General features: G+C 40.4%; 1 protein-coding gene across 1 annotated transcript in view; it reads right to left on the bottom strand.

Moving 5' to 3' along the window:
- The window catches only part of OTOL1 (otolin 1), a 58818-nt gene extending 40910 nt beyond the window's left edge, over positions 1-17908 (bottom strand). The window contains exons 1-4 of the mRNA XM_066603188.1: positions 17854-17908; positions 14753-15331; positions 12157-13045; positions 384-482 (exon numbers count right to left, since the gene is read on the bottom strand). Coding sequence (XP_066459285.1) covers positions 384-482; positions 12157-13045; positions 14753-15331; positions 17854-17905 — 1619 coding nt within the window. The 5' untranslated portion in view covers positions 17906-17908. The remainder of the gene's footprint in view (positions 1-383; positions 483-12156; positions 13046-14752; positions 15332-17853) is intronic.
- Between the last annotated feature and the right edge of the window lie 1430 nt (positions 17909-19338).

Here is a 19338-nt window from a genome sequence, read left to right as displayed (position 1 = left end):
AAGGGCAATGCTCGCTCGAGCAATTGCCTTTAGCGAGTATACTCGCTCATCTATAGTGTTAAACCTCATTTGCCACTTTTCTGCCCAAGCCTCCAACTAATGCAGATCCTCTTGTAAATGCAGTCTGTCCTTTTTTGTGTTAATTACTTTACAAAGTTTTGTATAATCTGCAAATATTGATATTTTAGTGCAATCCTTCTACCAGGTCATTAATAAACATGTTAAAAAGAATAGGGGACAATACTGCCCTCTATGGTACCTCACTAGTAACGGTGATCCAATCAGAGTATGTACCATTTATAACCCCTCTCTGCTTTCTATCGCTGAGCCAATTACGTACCCACATTCTCACCCAAACCAAGCATTCTCATTTATATACCAACCTTTTATGTCGCACAATATCAAACGCTTTGGAAAAGTCCAGATACACAAGATCCAATGACTTTCCTTGGTCCACTCTGGAACTTACCTCCTCGTAGAAGCTGAAGTGAAGAAATATATCTCCATTATCTTTATGCAATAACCTGACCATTCCCCCTTCTCAAGGCTCAGACCCTGTGTCAGCCTTAGGCAAAACAAATATATCAACTGTTGATTTTTTTTCACTCATATGAACAAAGCTACTAAAAAGTTTTAAAAGTCATATACTGTAAGTAAGGCTGGTCTCACATGAACAGATTTGAATCGCGGATTCTGCAATCACCATCCTCATGTATGACATGCAGTAATACGCGGTCAATCAATTGCATTGACTTTCGCCATTTTGCTCACACTTGCAGGCAGGAATTGCGGTTTCCGCAAGCAGAAAAAAAAAAAAATCACAGTATGCTCTATTTTACCGCAGATTCCACGTGTATGAGCTCCATTTATCTCTATGGATGCGTTTGATCCACAGTGAATATGCAATTATGTTGCATATGAATGCGGATTTGTACGCAAGTTGGTAGGAGACCAGATACAAATGCTATAAAGAAAGCAAGAATTTGTCGGCAGACAATGCAGGACAGATTCTGGGGAGCAGCACACCATCCAGCCTGCTGTCTGCAACTTCCGCTTGTTCTTCCAGGCTCTTCCCACAGAAGAATAAGGTTTTTTTAAATGATTTATACTACTTCTAAAATAAGTAGTATAAACCAGCCAAGCCTGGAAAGCAGTATCCCGTTCTTAAGGCTCTCATAACAGCTCTCACCACGACAGCACAAGAGAATGATGCCTGGGCAGTGGCCTAAGCAATAGCAAGGTGTTTCCAAGGGATTGGGTAACTTTCTCATGTCATTCCCTGCTTATGTTCGTCCTTCTGAGCGGATGATACACTGTCATATGATGTACATCCGGGTATGCATACATGACCATACCCAATTCACTTCGGCAGGTCTTCTGCTGCGGATATACACTCACGGAATCCAATCCGTTCATGTGAGCCCAGCCTAAGCCTTTCTATTGACTAAAAACTGAGGAAGGAGGTTAAAGAGGTTGGCTGGGTCTGAACTATTGATGATCTTTCCTCATCATGGATCATCAATAGTTGATTGGCAATAGCCTGATACTAAGGACCCCGGGGAACCTGTTGTTATCTGGACAGCTATCAGTGTATATGGAGCTAGAAGCTGACAGCTCCATACACATGGCAGTGGTCTGGGTTGGTATTGCCTTATGCGGCAGATGGGCACACACTAATTTGTTCAAATAGTACTCCAAGAACCTTGCATTTTTTATGTGGCTAGTATAATCAATAGCTGTGCATTTTTATGCAGAAATTACATGTATACAAGTGCTGAAGCATATATTTGTTACTATATGTGTTGCAGCCATAGCTTACTGTGCACCTTCACACTTTATTTATCTCTTGGATGTGCAGACTCTTGTTTTTTGTGTTACACACTCCATTCTCCCATCTGTCCCAAGTGGTTAAGTTTAGTATATAGCTTGGTATCATGCTTTACCATTCATGTGGAGGCTTTTTAGCCCAAAGAGAGGTGTCTACAGATCTTTAATTAAAGTTCAACTTGACGTAGTGGATGGGCATTGGGCATACGCTAATTTGATCAAGTTCTGCGATAAAAACCTTGCATTTTTTATGCAATTAGTATGAACAACAGTTGAGCGCTTTTTTGCAGATATAAGGCTGGGTTCACACAGGGCAGATTTGTTGCGGTTTTGCTGCGGTTTTTCCATTACGGTTTTGCCGCAGAAGAACTGCTTCAGCGTCAAAACCGCTTTTTTACTTTTTGCAGCGTATTTTGGTGCGGATTTTGCTGCGTCCATAGAGGTCTATGGACCAAAAAGCGCTGCGGAAAAGTCAAAATAATTGACATGCTGCGTCTTGAAAAACCGCACCGCAGCTGCATTTCTGTACTGCGGCAGTGTTGAAAAAATCCGTCCTGTGAGAACAGCTTTTTGCCCAAACACATTTGCACTGCATTACACTGCAAACGCAGCGGTTTTGCCGCAGTGCGGATATGCAATGGCAAACCGCTGCAGAACCGCAGCAAATCCGCCCTGTGTGAACCCAGCCTTAGGTGTGTATGAGTGCTGAAGCATGTGTTTTTTACTATCTTGGGGATAAGTTATCAATAGTTCAGACCCGACAACCCCTTTAAGTAAGTTAGTCATGCACTTTAGATTAGAGGGACACTACTTCCCTAGCTCCAATAGAAATACAAGGGATTTGTGTAAAGCAGATAACGAGTTGCAGAAATAACTTGCTGAAATAGCAAGTAAAACTAATCCACCTTCAACTGCTTACATGCCACGTTCAGTGAAGGCGTGAGGCATTACAGCCTTGGAGGTCCATATAATAATAATCTTTAATAATAATCTTCATTTGTATAGCGCCAACATATTCTGCAGCGCTTACATAGACAGGGGGGATACAGAAAGACAGAAAATACAAAAATTACAGAACCACGGTTACATAGTAATCAGTTGATGGAAACAATAGGGGTGAGGGTCCTGCTCCAATGAGCTTACATACAACAAGTAAAGGTAAAGGGGCTGGAGATGTGCACGGTATGGCGAGGTGGAGTGTGAGGGATGTTATACACATAGACAATAGTCAGACATTTAGCCATGTGATGGCAGAATTGGTATGACTACAAGGGCAGTTGATTGTGGCTAGCAGGGATTGCAGTCAGTAGGTCACAGAGCATGTTATCAGGCGGCGTACAGAGGGGTTTGTTTAGGGAATGCGGTATGCCTCCCTGAGGAGGTGCGTTTTAGAGCATGCCTGAAGTTCTGTGAGTCATGGATTGCCCAGATATCCTTTGGTAGTGAGTTCCAGAGGACTGGTGCTGCTCTGGAGAAGTCTTGGAGGCGGGAATGAGAAGTTTGAATTAGAGGGGCGCGCAGTCTAGTTTCATTAGCAGAGCGGAGAGCCCGGGCTGGGTAATGGATTGAGATGAGGGAGGCAATGTAGGGTCATGCTGCACTGTGGAGGGCTTTGTGGATGAAGGTAGTGAGTTTAAATTGAATTCTGTATTTAACGGGCAGCCAGTGCAGTGACTGGCACAGGACAGAGGCGTCTAAGTAGCGGCTGGACAGGAAGATGAGCCTGGCTGCCGCATTCAGGATGGATTGGAGAGGGTAGAGTCTGGCGCGGGGAGGTCGATCAGCAATTAGTTGCAATAATCGAGCCGAGAGTGAATGAGGGCAATAATAAGCGTTTTTAGCGTGTCCATAGTGAGAAAAGAGCGGATTCTTGCGATATTCTTGAGGTGCAGCTGACATGTTCAGGCAAGAGATTGGATGTAGGGGGTAAATGAGAGATTGGAGTCGAATATGACCCCAAGGCAGCGGGCATGCTGTCTGAGAGTTATGGTGGCGCCACACACTGAGATGGAGATGTCAGGATGAGGTCAGTTAGTGGAGGGTGGAAATGCCAGTAGGTCAGTTTTAGAGAGGTTTCGTTTTAGGTAGAGAGAGAGCATAGTGTTACAGACAGCGGACAGACAGTCGTTGATGTTTTGGAGGAAAGGTGTAGAGATGTCACGGGAAGAGGTATATAGCTGGGTGTCATCAGCGTAGAGGTGGTATTGGAGGCCAAAACTCCTGATGGTCTCTCCAATAGGGGCTGTGTAAATGGAGAAAAGGAGGGGACCCTGGGGGATCCCAAGAGCAAGGGGAAGAGGAGGGGAGGTGGAGCCAGCAAAAGGAGATGCTGAGTGAGTGGTCAGAGAGGTAGGAGGGAAACCAGGAGAGAGCAGTGTCCTTTAGGCCGATGAAGCAAAGCATACTGAGGAGGAGTTTGTGGTCAACAGTGTCGAATGCTGTGGAGAGGTCGAGGAGGATCAGAAGGGAGTAATCGCCCTTCGATTTGGCTGTCAGGAGGTCGTTTGATACTCTTGTACCCATATGGGAATATCTCTTTAAAGTCAACCAATCCCACCAATTTTTTGTGTGATAGCCCAATGATCTAAAGTGTATGAGGGCAGCTTGACAAATTTCTCATGATTGCTATTGGAGGAAACGAAGATCGCAAATGTTGAATATTATTGTTCATTTGCTCTCCCAGGAGAATATGCATGTTCATGGGGGAGTAAGACAGATTTGTAGCTAGGCCTTCATACACTCAGGGCAAACACTTCACTGCCCTAAATATCCAGGCCAACGCAGAGTAGCTTAGTCATGCCCCTGGAGTTCGGAGAGATAGCTGAGGTCAATCAAGCTTGTTCAACCGAAAGCTACAGTATCAATGGTGTATTTAATGTTTATATCCCCATTTGGAAGAAAATCGTCTACATGAAATCATGCACTGAACCATATAATTTCGCAGAGAAGATCGATTACACATCAGACTAAGTAGGCTGGCTCGGATTTCTAAATACGCTGCCCTGCCTAGTAATTAGGCTGCCCTGCCTGTTCAACCATGGCACGGGTGAGTCACGCACCAGCGTGAACTGGCCTGGCAGCGGAAAAAAGTACAGTAAGAAGATTGGTCTGCTCGTGAGAAGCGATAGCGCTCCATTCAGAGTACAATTGCGTCACGCTCTCAGGACCATTAAAACATTACGCTCACCGGCAGGAGCCCCCAGCCTAATTATTGCCATCTCAAAACCTTGTTCAAGCACAAATATACTCCGTTGCTATTCTCCAAGTTTCCCTGCTTCCCTTAACACAGAAAATCAATTAAGAAGTTGTTTTCTAAGTATAATTTGCTACCATGCAATACTTTTTAGGCTAGGATTGTGCAATATTACTACAGATTCAGTAACAGCAGATTATAAATAAATAACTAGGATGATGGTTACATTTTATTACTTAAATTATACAAAACAGAACTTTATGCATAAAACATATAAAGCATTTTTTGCAACTGTTCCTTCATTCTTTCACGGACATGTCAGCAGAATGCCAGTTTTAACTTGTCCTGAAGCAAGACACAACCTATTAACTATAGATTTCCATAAAAGTTCTCTGCAATGTGTTTGATCTGACGTGATGAGCGGCGCATTCTCTAGTGACATGCAAGTTTAACCATTATTTGCAGAAGCGAAGAGCCAAGAAGCAAGTTTATGGTGCCTCCTGAAATGATATCACAGTAAAGACAATTTATGTACATGAATTCGTTAATCCATTCAGACTGGTGATCCCTGGGAAAAGGTTATCTTTTTTTGGGAGTACAGAGTTAGAGTTGCTTCATCCGCACAAGTACAAATGTAGAATTTTCCTATTTTTATATTATGAATTGCTGACATTAAAAAATAAAGATCTTTACCGTGCAATTTTAGCTTTGTACAAAGATAACAACCTCAGGAAGCCGAGCAATGTAACCACTAGAATGTAGTCACTATTTACCTATTGTGAAATAATAAGCAAAGACATTTACAAAACAGCATGTTTCATAGTTATTCAGGGGATTCTTGATTATGATGAAGAAGTGAGCTATAATTTCAGAGCAGCCTATTTTATGATTGTGAGTCATGCACAGTAGGGCAATATTAAAGTTCTTTGGCATGAACTGGATTAGCCAGCAATAAGCTTCTGCCAAACGATTTCATGATTTGGGAGGTTTTGTGTGTTCCAAATTTGAGTTATTTGGTCATGTAACCTTTATCATTCTTCTGCACTCCAAGTGTCAACATATTATCCGCATTCAAATTGTGAGAAGAAATGTGTATAATATCCCCTTGCCCCATATCACAGCTGGAGACAAGCTAAAACCTTGGAAATGATGTATTATCGTGTACCGTAAAAGAGCAGCTCTGTATGCTCAGTACTATAAAACTGTGGTTTTTAACAGATTTCATATCATAAAACTCCTTATGACTAGAAAAGATTGCAAAATGTCATCTCATTCATTCTGTCACCTATCCAGTGCTCCCTAATTTAAAGGGTGTGTTCCGTATTCCTGTAAAGAAAATTCGTATAACAGAACAAATGTATGACTACTATATGTTTTATTATATCCATTTCCTAAAATTAGTCCCTGAAGGTTGATCTTAGAGCTATAAATATGGGGAAGGGGGGGGGGGGGGAGGGGAGTGTGTCTGAACACATGTAGTCCATATACACCTCTATAGTGATGTAAACATACGGTAATTCACAGACCTAAATGATACTATATAATAATTTGTATACTTCCATCCCATTTTTGGGCTATGACATTACACATATATTTTACTATAGAAATGCTATTGATATTTACTACTGTGGTTTAAAAGGGCATAACTGACACACCATGTTATAGTTGATTGCAGGGCCTTAGGGAGTGATTCTCTGTGTTTCTTGCATCCCTGAGTCATACACCGCCACCTAAGGGGTATGAGGCATAACACGCATTTTTTTTCTGCTGTGCTTCATTAAGATTTGAACTGTGCCACAATGATGCATAAGCTGTCTAATTAACAGTAATGGCCAATTTCTGTTTTTTATCACATCCCACGCCCAACTATTTTGGATCTGAGAGCAGCCCAGGTCCATTCAATTGCTTTATTAAAGAAAAAACTAAATATTTTTTACATCCTTCTTACCATCTGCTGTGTTTATTTGCTAAATCCAGAATTACTAATGCCAAATATTAAAAGCCAGCAGCAAAAGTTACCAAAACAGTAACAGAAAATGTTTGTTGCCTGGTTTATTTAAAGGCTCTGTACACCTTTGCACTCTTTTTTCCCTTTTAACTCGTTCTTTTTTTTTTCCTATTAATGCATATGTTCCTGGAAATGAAAACTTTTAGAAATCGTTTTTCACTGAAACTTTTTGATTGTTTGAAGTCTATGCTTGTATTGTTTTCTAAGGCACTGCAGAATGGAGGACTGAAAACTTTTTACATTTACAGGCAACGATTATGGCTCAAAATTCGTTCAAATGATGTCTTTTGAGCAATAATTGTTGTGTGTGTATGTTACCACCTTTTGCTTTTCTGCCGAACAATGATTTTTAGTTCAGTATAAAAACCATTGTTCAGCCAGCCAGCTGATAGCACGGACCACACCATGTGATTCTCCACAGGAGCGCTGATAACCTTGTTTTCAGCTGCTGTCCTGTGGGAGAACAATGGAGCTGTATGCAGATAACAGCCCCCCCCCCCCCCCGCACTGTTATCTGCATACAGATAAGAGAGGTTCGTTTGCACACAAATGAAGCTAAGAAGCTAATAATGGGCCTATTAGTAGTTTATGCAAAATGATCGCTCAAACTGTCATTCAAGCTATCTTTTGAATGAATTTTGAGTGATCATATTCGCATGTAAACTGACAGTCCCTCCCCTAGTCTGTTGCTCCATTGTGAACATGCACTCACCGCCTTTCCACTGAGCTATTATAGAGAGCAGTATGACTGTGCTGGGGGATGGTGGAGGAGATCCGGAGAACAGAGCTGAGAAAGTTACTATTACAGAGGGCTCTATTTCACTCTAGATGGATTTTCTGCTCTTATCAGCAGTGAGAGTGAATGGGACCAGCAGCTATTTAGGGAGAGGCTACCTGCACACGAATGGGTCGGATTCTGGCTGTGAGATCTCGCAGTGGAATCCAACCCTGTGCCCTGGCAGTGACCCCTGCATACCTGTCTGATGGCTTTGTGTGCAGGCTGCTTCTGTACTGCAGATGTGTGGGCTGGTGCCCATGAGCATTACAGAGTGTGACGCGCCCACAGCCTATCTGCACTGCTCACTGCAGAAGGGCTGCAGGACAAACGGCTTCCATTGACATCATTGGAAGCTGTCCTTGCATGGCCCGCACCAAAATAGAACATGCTGCGATTTTTCCTCCATGAGCGGAAAATTGCAGTTGATTTCCGCTCGTGGGCAGGGAAAACGGTTTTACATAGCATGCTATGGGCAGTATTTGCAGCGGGATCACCACTTTGGATCCCGCAGTCTAAATATGCCTGTGTGAAGGCAGCCAGAGGATGAGATAATGGAGAGATAGCTGTGTAGTATTGAGTGGGCATAATTATGCTGCACAGTCTCTGAAAGAGGAGAGGGGAATGGGAGCTTAGCTTGTGCATGCTTATGAGAGAGACCAGCTGATTATTGATGGGAACACCCCCAAGCCAGAAACTTGAAATTAGGAGGGTCTAAAGAGCAAGTAAGAAGCTTTCTAAATGTATGAGAAGGAAAACTTAATGCAAAAAAACAGAAAAGGGCATCTTTTTTTCTGCAGGGACTTTGTAAGATATGTATGATTTTTCATGCACAAAGGTTTCCATGGCCTTTAAGAACATTATCTGTTGGTGTTTTCTATGGTTTATAAATACAGGAAACATTATTACATTTTATTGTGTAAATAAGACGTTGAATGTTTCAGAGAAAGTAAAACATGTGTATAGAGGTCACAAGTAGAATTGTTTAGAAGAACATACAAGATAAACAGAGAGTGACCTCTGCATAAAAAAATAACATTACAATAAGACGAAAATGTTATTTATTGGTTGTCTATCCAATACTGAAGATGATATGTGCTTAACTCTGGAGAGAAGTTTATTCACGTTGCCCAATAATCACTATATACATCAGAATTTTCTCAGTTCATGCAGAATTGTATTTCTCAAATGTTGTATTTGTTTTTTGCCTTTTGAAACATGCAATATAATGCCTAGCAATAACTAGCAGTGTAAACTGACCCATATTATACCTTGTAGAATAACAATATGTAACGCGTTATAATGAGTATATATCAGTTTTCATGGACTGTTCAGGCTCATGTAAATAATGAGTGAATATTTATTCCTAGCTCATAAAGTGAGGGCATATCTCTAAGACATGCCACCACATTTTGATAGGTGGGTTCCAGTCTTTAGGACTCCCCACCAATCCAGTGTATGAAGGGCTTGCAGTACTGGTTTAGTTTTCCAGCGCCGCAGGGCTGTGGACCCTTAATTCTCAGGAATAGTGGTGGACATATATGTCAGACATCTAATGATTATATTGTGATGGCATTTCCTAGCATTCTGCCATCTCTTTTAAAGGTGGATTAACCCTTCAATGTTGCAAAAAAAGTCTTCCAGCTTTTTATGTACTGCTTCAATTCCTTTCCATATTCAAGATATCTGCATGGTCTCAGTAAATGGAAACATTATTTATTACATTTAGAGACTACAGACCATATAGACCTCACAGTTGATGCACTAGTCAGTAACTAAGATGCACTAAGCCTAATGTCAGTAACGTGAGAAATATTTGCTACTGCATTGGGCTCATAGAGGATTGCCTAGTACAGGCAGATGTACTCATCAAGTACCTTCTATAGGTTAACATTTGAGAACATAGCATCGAGGAAATAACTCAGGTAAGTACTGATACTTTAAATCATGTAATATTAAGGAACACTTAAAGCAAAACCTGTCCTAGTCTGATAAATTAGGACAAGCCCATTAGTGCCATGAACAAGAACAGAACAAGAAGGGCTTTTAGCTTCTGTATGTAAACAAAAATGTTTCCATTAGCTAAGAGAGAACAGAGGTCTGGAAAATGAGTAGTAATTAAAACATTAAGTATATTAGAAGGTTGCTGAACTCTCCTTTATAGAATGATTACACGTTATTTACATAACACCAGTCAATCATTTTAAATTAATGGTGATTGTGGATAACCCAGTCCCCCATTGTCTTCAGGACTTAAGGGCCATTTACACAGGACGATTATCACTTAAAATTTGTTCAAATGAGCAAAATTAAGCGATAATGTAGTAAATGCAAAAAAGAAAAAATGTTTACTATTCATTCACTTCTCATTATCGCTGACTTTCAGGATAAAAACATTCGCTGGATCGCGGCTTCTCGCTCAGTCTAAATGCTCCCCGCTCAGCGCTTCACGTAGAAGGCGAAGTGCTGAGTGAGAAGACCATGATCCAACGATGTTTTCTGCACGAGCGCTAATGACGTTAGCGGTGACATCAGTGCTTGTGCAGCCATTTAGACGACTCTTGTCCTGTCTAAATGGGACATTACTGTAGAGGGGTACCTTGAAATATGGGGAGTTGTTTGCAACAAAGAGATGATTTAACTGTAGTCATTTGGGATTTTTTATCCCTAACAACCAAAGTATTGACTCTATATAGTCTATAGTCAAGAGTTATGCTGCAAATGTTGCAGGGAATTCACCCTTTGTATTCCACAATATAATGAAAATTGTAAATCTATACCACAGCTTGAATTCCACACATTCTTCCCCACTACATTTGAAAAGCCCATTAACATGTATTACACATTAATTTGCAGATTTACAGTGCAGAATCTGCTTTAAAAATCAGCAATGTTCAAATTGTAGGCTCAAAAGGGTTACGCCAGGATTAAAAGTTATCCCCTAGTCGTAGTGTAAGGGATAACTTGTAGATCATTTGGGGTCTGATTGCTTGAACCTCCACTGATCGAATAGGGGTCCACATAAATGGAGCGGTGGTGGAGCATGTGCTTTGCCACTTCATTCATTTCAGTGGTACTGCCAGAGATAACCAAGTTTAGGTGCTGGTTCTTCCACTTAATTCATGTAAAAACTTTTGTGACCCCCATTCTTGGGATTGCTGGGGGTCCCAATCATTGGACCCTCACTGATCTTAAAGGGGTTGTCCCGCGGCAGCAAGTGGGTCTATACACTTCTGTATGGCCATAATAATGCACTTTGTAATGTACATTGTGCATTAATTATGAGCCATACAGAAGTTATAAAAAGTTTTATACTTACCTGCTCCGTTGCTGGCATCCTCGTTCCCATGGAGCCGACTAATTTTCGCCCTCCGATGGCCAAATTAGCCGCGCTTGCGCAGTCCGGGTCTTCTGCAGTCTTCTATGGGGCCGCTCGTGTAGAATGCCGGCTCCGTGTAGCTCCGCCCCGTCACGTGCCGATTCCAGCCAATCAGGAGGCTGGAATCGGCAATGGACCGCACAGAAGCCCTGCGGTCCACGGAGACAGAGGATCCCGGCGGCCATCTTCAGCAGGTAAGTATGAAGACGCCGGACCACCGGGATTCAAGTAAGCGCTGTGCGGGTTGTTTTTTTAACCCCTGCATCGGGGTTGTCTCGCGCCGAACGGGGGGGGGGGTTAAAAAAAAAAAAAACCCGTTTCGGCGCGGGACAACCCCTTTAATGTTACCCCTATCTAGTGGATAACCTTTAATGCTGGCACAATTCCTTTACAGAATCAATATTCTCCCAGCCAGGGAATTCAGGAGTAGTTACGTTAAAAAGAACAACTTTGGTGTACCAAAAAATCATATTTGCTGAAGATTAGGATGCTACACCTTTAAGGCATGTTTGTGTTTCCACAACTATGTGGACAGAGTACTACTCAAAAATACTAGAAAGGTTTTATTACATAGAAATTCACAGCTTTAATAGTATTACCAGTTTTAATTGCCTAGTCACAGGTTTATATTACAGTATGCCTATATTTATAAACTTTAATCATATAATTATAGCATTTTGGCATTTTGAATATCAATATTTAACATAATTACACTGAAAATTGCATAATTGAATGGATGAACTGGGACCGTTTTGGGTGATTTCATGCTAAGTATCTGAAAAAACTAACCGTGACTTATGTGATGATGAGAGGGTCAAGATGTCCCATATGCAACTCATTGAAGATTTATAAAATGATGGGCTTGACAATGTTTTTACTTTCTGTACTGTTCAAAAGTGATGAAATGTATTCCATTATTTAATCATTCAAATGTAAAATGCTGAAGCACAGCATTCAATCTCTAAAATTATAGCTCTTCTTCAAGAGAATACAGCATAAATCCTGTGAAGAGTGAATCGGATTCATCAAAAATCAATTCACTTTGGGTACTAGTTAAAACCTGAAGCCAAATCTCATCATCTTCTCTGAGATGAAGCAGAACCGATCCAGAAGCTTGACAAATATTACGCTCACACTGCCTGGCTTGTGTCTGTATAATAATCTTACCGTTTTGAGCCAGGCCAATCATAAAAGATGAATGCGATAAACTTATATGATATGTGAAAAAGTAGACACCTTCAATGTTGGCTACAAATATACCTGAGTTTACACTATAGGGTTGATTTTCATTAATGAAAACCTTTTCAAATTTTATTGGTTGTCCTGGTAAGAAAACATTCCTTTGTCCTCGGAAACTCACAGAAAATGCAATGTTTTCGCGGTCAGACTGAGATCCTTTCTGTCCTTTATCTCCCTTCCTCCCCGGGCTTCCTGCAAGTCCACGGTAGCCTATTGGTCCCATAGGTCCCAGCATTCCTCGATCACCTTTTAGTCCAGCAGGGCCTCTAGGTCCTATAGCACCTTCTGGCCCAATTTCCCCAGGAACTCCCGGTATGCCATCTATACCTTGTACTCCCTTTTCTCCAAGATCTCCTTTAGGTCCACTGTCACCTTTAATGCCTTCATAACCTGGTTCACCTTTCGTACCTTTCAATCCTTCAACGCCATCATTACCTGGAGCTCCCTGTTCTCCTCTTTCGCCTTTTTCACAAAGAGTACAATTGTTTCCTGGATCACCTTTTGGCCCAGTGTTTCCTTTATCACCTTTAATGCCAGTTTCGCCTTTAAAACCTGGTGGCCCCTTTTTCCCCTTAACACCCTCAAGTCCTTGAGGTCCTCTTTTACCAACTTTCCCAGGTTCACCTGCAAGATGTAGAAATTTGTCATTAACAGGTTCATAAGCATGTAATTCAATAAAATGACCAAGTCAATACAATAGAGTATGGTACAGTGATCTCCAAACAGTAGACCCCCAGCTGTTGCAGAACTGCAAGACCCAGTATCGCATGAAAGCTATAGGCTGTAGTTCTTGGGACATATGGAGAGTTGTAGCTTTGCAACAGCTGGAGAGCCACAGAATGAAGACTTCCTGCATAGTTGCACCAAATGACAATCAATGTAGTTCTATAGGACATTTGTGAAACCCAACCCTTTTACATCTGCATTATTTAAAAAAAGCCATACAGCTCAGTTCAAATAAGCTTATTTTAATGTCTGTAATACAGTACATGAACGTACACCTACTTAACCATTGTATAGCAAAAATGTCCCACTGACAGGGTAGATTCTAATGTTATTAACTCCTTTATGCCACAGGACATAAATTTATATCCTGGACGCATGGTACCTAATTCATCAGGATGTAAACTTGCGTCCTGTGCATGGCATGGGCTCAAAAATGAGCTTGCGCCATCCCACAGCAGGAGCCAGCTATGACTGACAGTCGGCCTCCAGGTGCAAAAAGGTGTTCGTTGAGAATACTAAACCCACTGTTAACCCCTTATATTCCATGATCAATGTAGATCGCAGCATGTAAAGAGTTCACAGACGGAGCGGATCATCGGACCTCCGATATGTAATGATGAAGGACTGATGGGATGCCATGGTAACCAGATTTCAGACAATGGCTTCCGTCCATGCCATGGCCTGTGATCTCTACTGTAAGAGCTATCTGTCATAGTGATCACAGCTTTTGTGGTTCAAGTCCCCTACAGAGACATAAAAAGTTGAAAAAAAATGATAAAAGTTTTTAAAAAACACATGTAAAAAAAATAGTAAGAAGAAAAATTCCATTTCTGTTTACTTCCCCCTCTTTGTATAAAAAAAATATTTGTTATGATCATATGCGTAATGACATGTACAATAAATTGAGCATCCTCTATGGCAGAAACTGTGCATTAAAAAAAAACAAGCCACAATACTTATTTTGTTCATATATGCAAATAAAAGTGATCAGAAAAGCCATATATATGCCAATAGGGTACCAATAAAAACTATAGCTCGTCACACAAAAAACAAGCCCTCATAGAGCTCCACTGATATAAAAATCAAAAAAAGTTATTGAACTTTGGTTGCAGCAATGCAAAAAAAAATTTTCTTTTTAAAAAGGGTTTCTATTGTGCAAAGTGGAAAAACCTAAAAAATATATAATTTAATTATATTAAATATAATTTTAGTATTGTCGTAATCGCAGCAACCCACAGAAAAAAAATTATCATGTCATTTATGCTGTATGATTAGCGCTGGAAAAAAGCCCAAAAAACAATGGCAGAATTGATGTGTTTTTTCTTCTTGCCCTACAAACAAATGAATAAAAGTTTTACAATACATTATATGAACCCCAAACATTTACCAATAAAAACTACAGTTTGACATGCAAACAACAAGTCTGGATATGGCCATGTCAGGGCAAAAATAAAAAAGTTATGGGTTTTGAAATGTGGGGATAAAAATCCCCCAAAACGTTGCGTTCTCTTGGCCAAAACAGGCCATGTCCTTAAGGAGTTAAATGACTTATCTCTCATAGACCAATGAAGCATGACACATGATTCCATTAACAGGTAAAATTACCTGAATCCCCTCTGTCCCCTTTATCTCCCTTTTCTCCTGCAGGTCCAGGAATATTACAAAAGCACTGTTTTCCTTCGGTACTATTTTCCATCGGTATTTCCAAGGAAGATTCTAACTGTTCATGAAATGGATAGGCTTTGTTAGTGTCTAGTAATGGGATTACGGTGCTATTGTCTCCAGTCTCTTTAGAAGCAATACCTACTGCAAGAACAGGATCTTCAGTGCTGGTCGTGCTGAATACATCCAAAGTAATTGGTTGCTTGGGATCAATAGTCGTTGCAGATAGTTCCTGCAGTTTAATATTGTTCTCCCCTCCATCTGTCACATTGCTTAAAACAGGGGTCACTGTTGATATTATAGCACTCTGGGAATTTACTTGAGTTCCACCATCTGTGACTAGATCAGTTTCAACGGTTTCAAGGTCTAAGTCAAGAGGAACAGTAAATGCTTGTTTGGGCTCTTCGGTTTCAGTACCATTCAGTAACTCCATTGTAAAGCTTGGGCGAGCTGTAAGGCTCAATATGGCAAAGGTTCGAGTAGTCCATATTAATACTTGTATTGCTACAAACAACAGCATACCTAAGGAAGAGTTAAATAAGAGTAAGGACAACACATTTCTATTTATATTCATATGATTGCAGGTTTAATAGATGCAAAATACTAAAGACACATTTCATAGGAAGAGAAGAGCAACTTCTGAGAGGAGGCAAGCAGGTTAATAAGTTGGGGTAAAAACTCATTTATGTACATGTAGATGCAAACATATGTGTATACATATATACATGCAGCTACATACACATGTCTTTTCTCTTCCCTCTTAACAGGCACAGCCAACCCTATGATCGTCTCATCCCAAAGATAGATGAAAGTGAGCTATATATGGCAGTAGAAAAAAATGGGTGTAGGTGCAACATTTTTATGATAAAGAGACAAAAACCATCAAGATAGTAAGATAAACTTCCCCACTTCATTAAACCAGCAAGAATAGATGCATTCAGGGCTTTGGAGTCCCTTACTTAGTATTTTCTAGGAACACACGTCCAGGTCTTTTAGTGGTACCATCATGTGTGTCTGGCAGGAGAAGAGGAGCTCCTCTAAATCACAAAAAGTTCACTTCTATACCCATTTTTCGACTGACAAATATACATTTCATAGGAAATAATTTACTAGTGAAATGCTTTGTCTTAAAAGTACAAAGAGTGAATTAAAATATTTCTTAAAGTAGAGGAATGCATCTTATTTCTCTTCTTAGTAACAAGTTTACCTCTTTGCGTATTTTCAGATGGGTTTACAAGTGTAGGAAACATATAACCATATTATGATGAAATATTCCTATTATATCCAATGAAAGCAATTCAACCAGGTGTAATATATTGTCCAGTTTATGGGTGCATTATGATAAATCAAGTGAAATGGTTGGAATTTTGACTGCTTTAAGGGTGGTTTCACCCCTGCATTGGGGATTTTGCTTTCTTGCACAGTTTGGGGAGCAGGAGAGGGGAATCCCTGCGGCTGAACGTCTCTCTCTGGACAAAATTGAATAGTGCCGGGCGGACCAGATTGACTATAATAGGGTGCTTCTGCCTTCTGCTGAGCTGCTTAGCTTTTGGATGGAAGAAAAATCACTACATACAGTGCTTTTATTTCTGGTATTTTCAGCTGGATCTGTGATGAAACCTCCTATCGAAGTCCAACTCAGATGGCCTAATACCTTACTAAACCTACTGGATCTCTAGGCGCTATTTAATAACCATGTAGATAGGCAGTATATTTGAAAATAACTATCTGCTATTAAAATATTCCTAAGGACGGCTTCACACAGCATTTGTGTGCACTCAGCCTTTCTGATCCAAGGTTCAATCTGAATTGCCAAAAATGGCTGTTTGACAGAACCTTGCATAGACCCATAGACCAACATTAGTGAGATAGAAACCATTGTGGTCTCCACTTGACCAGGTTTCTGTTCCTTTGCAGAATTTTTGCCAGACACAATAGTGTAGTCGACTATCCTATGCTGGCAAGCAAAAATGTTAGAAAGGAATGGAAACCTGGGCCAAATCTTCAACCTTTAGTCTCCGTTTTACTAATGGCTCCGTACAGGTAGAAATGCTGTGTGAACTCAGATTAAGCTGCACTATTACTATAATACTGTACCTACATTAGTAGCAGCTATTAGTACATATTGCCATCTAATCACACTATGTATCACTGTGTGCAATAATATTAAACCATTTCAATGGGATAGGTTGTGTTATGGCACTTGTACACTGCCGAATTTTCTACCTGAAATGAGCCTAAATCGATGTTTTAGCGAGTCACTCTGGGCTTGCTCCCTTCATTAACATGTAGCAATTAGTACTACTGTATGTGCCCTAATGATGCTTCACAGAGTCTAATAAGTAGCCTACCGCTGCTGATTTTTGCTGCCATATAAAAGATGTGATCACTCGACAAACAAGCATTTGATGTTTGGCATCGGATTGCCTGCAGCTGGCTGTATCTATTATACTGTAATATGTGTTTAATTTAAAAAGCATGCACTGTAAATACTAGTAACACGACACGGTATACCGGTGAAAAGTCCGGACAAAGTTAAAGAGAAACAATTAAGGTACAATTCGAAATGAATGCAAAATAAATGCAAGAGAAAATCAATACAATAAACTTTTGTTTCACCCAGCTTGACAGCACTTGAAGATTGACTGATTTATCATAAAGCTGTGGGACCATAGATTTTTATCATTTTATGTCATTTTGAGCAGCAGACATCGCGGCTCCAGCTGGTTAAAGTCATTCTGGACAAGAAACAGAATGAACTGACCACAGCAGAACAAGCTGAGCCAAGAGTCTGATGTGATCAGCAACGCTGCTCTATAATACCGAGATGAGTAGTCAAAGGAGTGATGATGATAAGCATATGAAATACCGGGAAGTCAGTACAGAAATCAGTTTAATAAGCAACAGAATAATCAAGATAGGTAAATTCATAGTATACAACATACACTTGTATTTCTTTGATTATATCGGCTGATGTTCTTTATTGTTTTACATTGCATTTCTGCAAATATTTTGAGCCTCTACACAAATATCATTTACCTTACCTGTAAATGTTTGACCTTCTGAAGCTCCTCTCTCCTTAGTGGAAGTGCACATAGGATTGAGTGGTATTAAATAAGGATGATGAACAAAGGCCATTTGTAGTCAGCAGTGAAATTGCTGCTCCTTTACCTGCTACATTATAAGTATAATCATAATACTTAACAGGGCTTCTGATGTAAGGATCCCTATAGGCCCTAATGTAACCCAGCTACTATTCCTTGATCTGTAATTACAATTGATATTACAGAACTATTAATACTCTTCCATTAGTAGAGAAAATGCTCTCTGTTACACTGAAAGGAAAGCATATAATTTTCCAGGAACTTGTACAAGTAATCTGCAAGCTATCAATTATAGAACCGTATTAAATGACTATATACTTTGCTGAAACTTTGCATGCTGAACATTGTTTCTTTAGTCCTAATGCAGAATTTATTTATTTTTTTGCAACTAAAAGGATTTATTTGTCCATCTACTTAAATAGTGTTTTCAAATGTTACCATAATATAGGTCTGTATTTGTTATTTGTGTAGATGTAATAAATAAATAGGTAGTAAGGTTTGAAAATGGTGACTATGTCTGACACTACTTATGAAGAGATACTTCAGGGATGTGAAATCCACACCAAAAAGCTGCAACAAGTATGTGCCGTATGATAAGGGACCTCAGACATCCAACCAGCAGCAGGGATTCTTGGTGAGGGCTTCTAACTAGCAACTTCTTAAGTATTAAAATAAGTGAAGTAGCAAAAATGGAATGAATATATATTAGAAAGGTGTTGAAATCTGAGTTTTTTAATCAGGTAGATACTAGATGCTTATCAATTAACAAATGGCATTTAGAGTTAAAATTAATCTAGCAATTAAAAGGGCTATTTCTAGAAGGAAATCCCATTCACACATGCTATTAAAGCATATGAACAGCATAGATCAGAATCTCCTGCTTGGGACCCATCTATGACTGCCTCGGAGAGCTGCTTTGTAAGGCCGCCTGCACACGGGCGGATTTGCATTTCAGAATCCGGAGGCTATGACAAAACGCGATACAAGTGGAAATCGATTGCAATTTTCCACTCACTGAGGAGAAATCATAGCATGCTGCGTTTCTGTGTGCCTTCTGTGCAGATGGTTTCCATTGAAGCCAATGGAAGCAGTCCACTCCGCAATCCTTCCACAATCATCATTGCAGAAAGGTTGCGGGAGCTGCATCATCGCCTAGCAATGGCGCAGCATAATCTGTACTGCGCATCTGCAGCACAGAATATGAAGACTGTGGATAGGTACGCGGAGTCGCCAGCTGGGCACAGGGTCGGATTCTACTGCGGGATCCGGCATGCAGAATATGATCCGGCCGTGTACAGGTGGCATAGGAGTGGATGACATTCTGGCAGACTTTCTGGCACCCATGTATTACAGGACAGCTATTCATCTGAGCAACCAACCTATAGTAGTACCGTTCCCCTGCAATACATGCTGCAGGAAATTGTC

The sequence above is a fragment of the Eleutherodactylus coqui genome, chromosome 1 (genome assembly GCF_035609145.1).
Source record: "Eleutherodactylus coqui strain aEleCoq1 chromosome 1, aEleCoq1.hap1, whole genome shotgun sequence".
Taxonomy (NCBI): domain Eukaryota; kingdom Metazoa; phylum Chordata; class Amphibia; order Anura; family Eleutherodactylidae; genus Eleutherodactylus; species Eleutherodactylus coqui.
The sequence above is the reverse complement of the archived record's forward strand: the minus strand, read 5'-3'. Positions and strand labels throughout refer to the sequence as shown.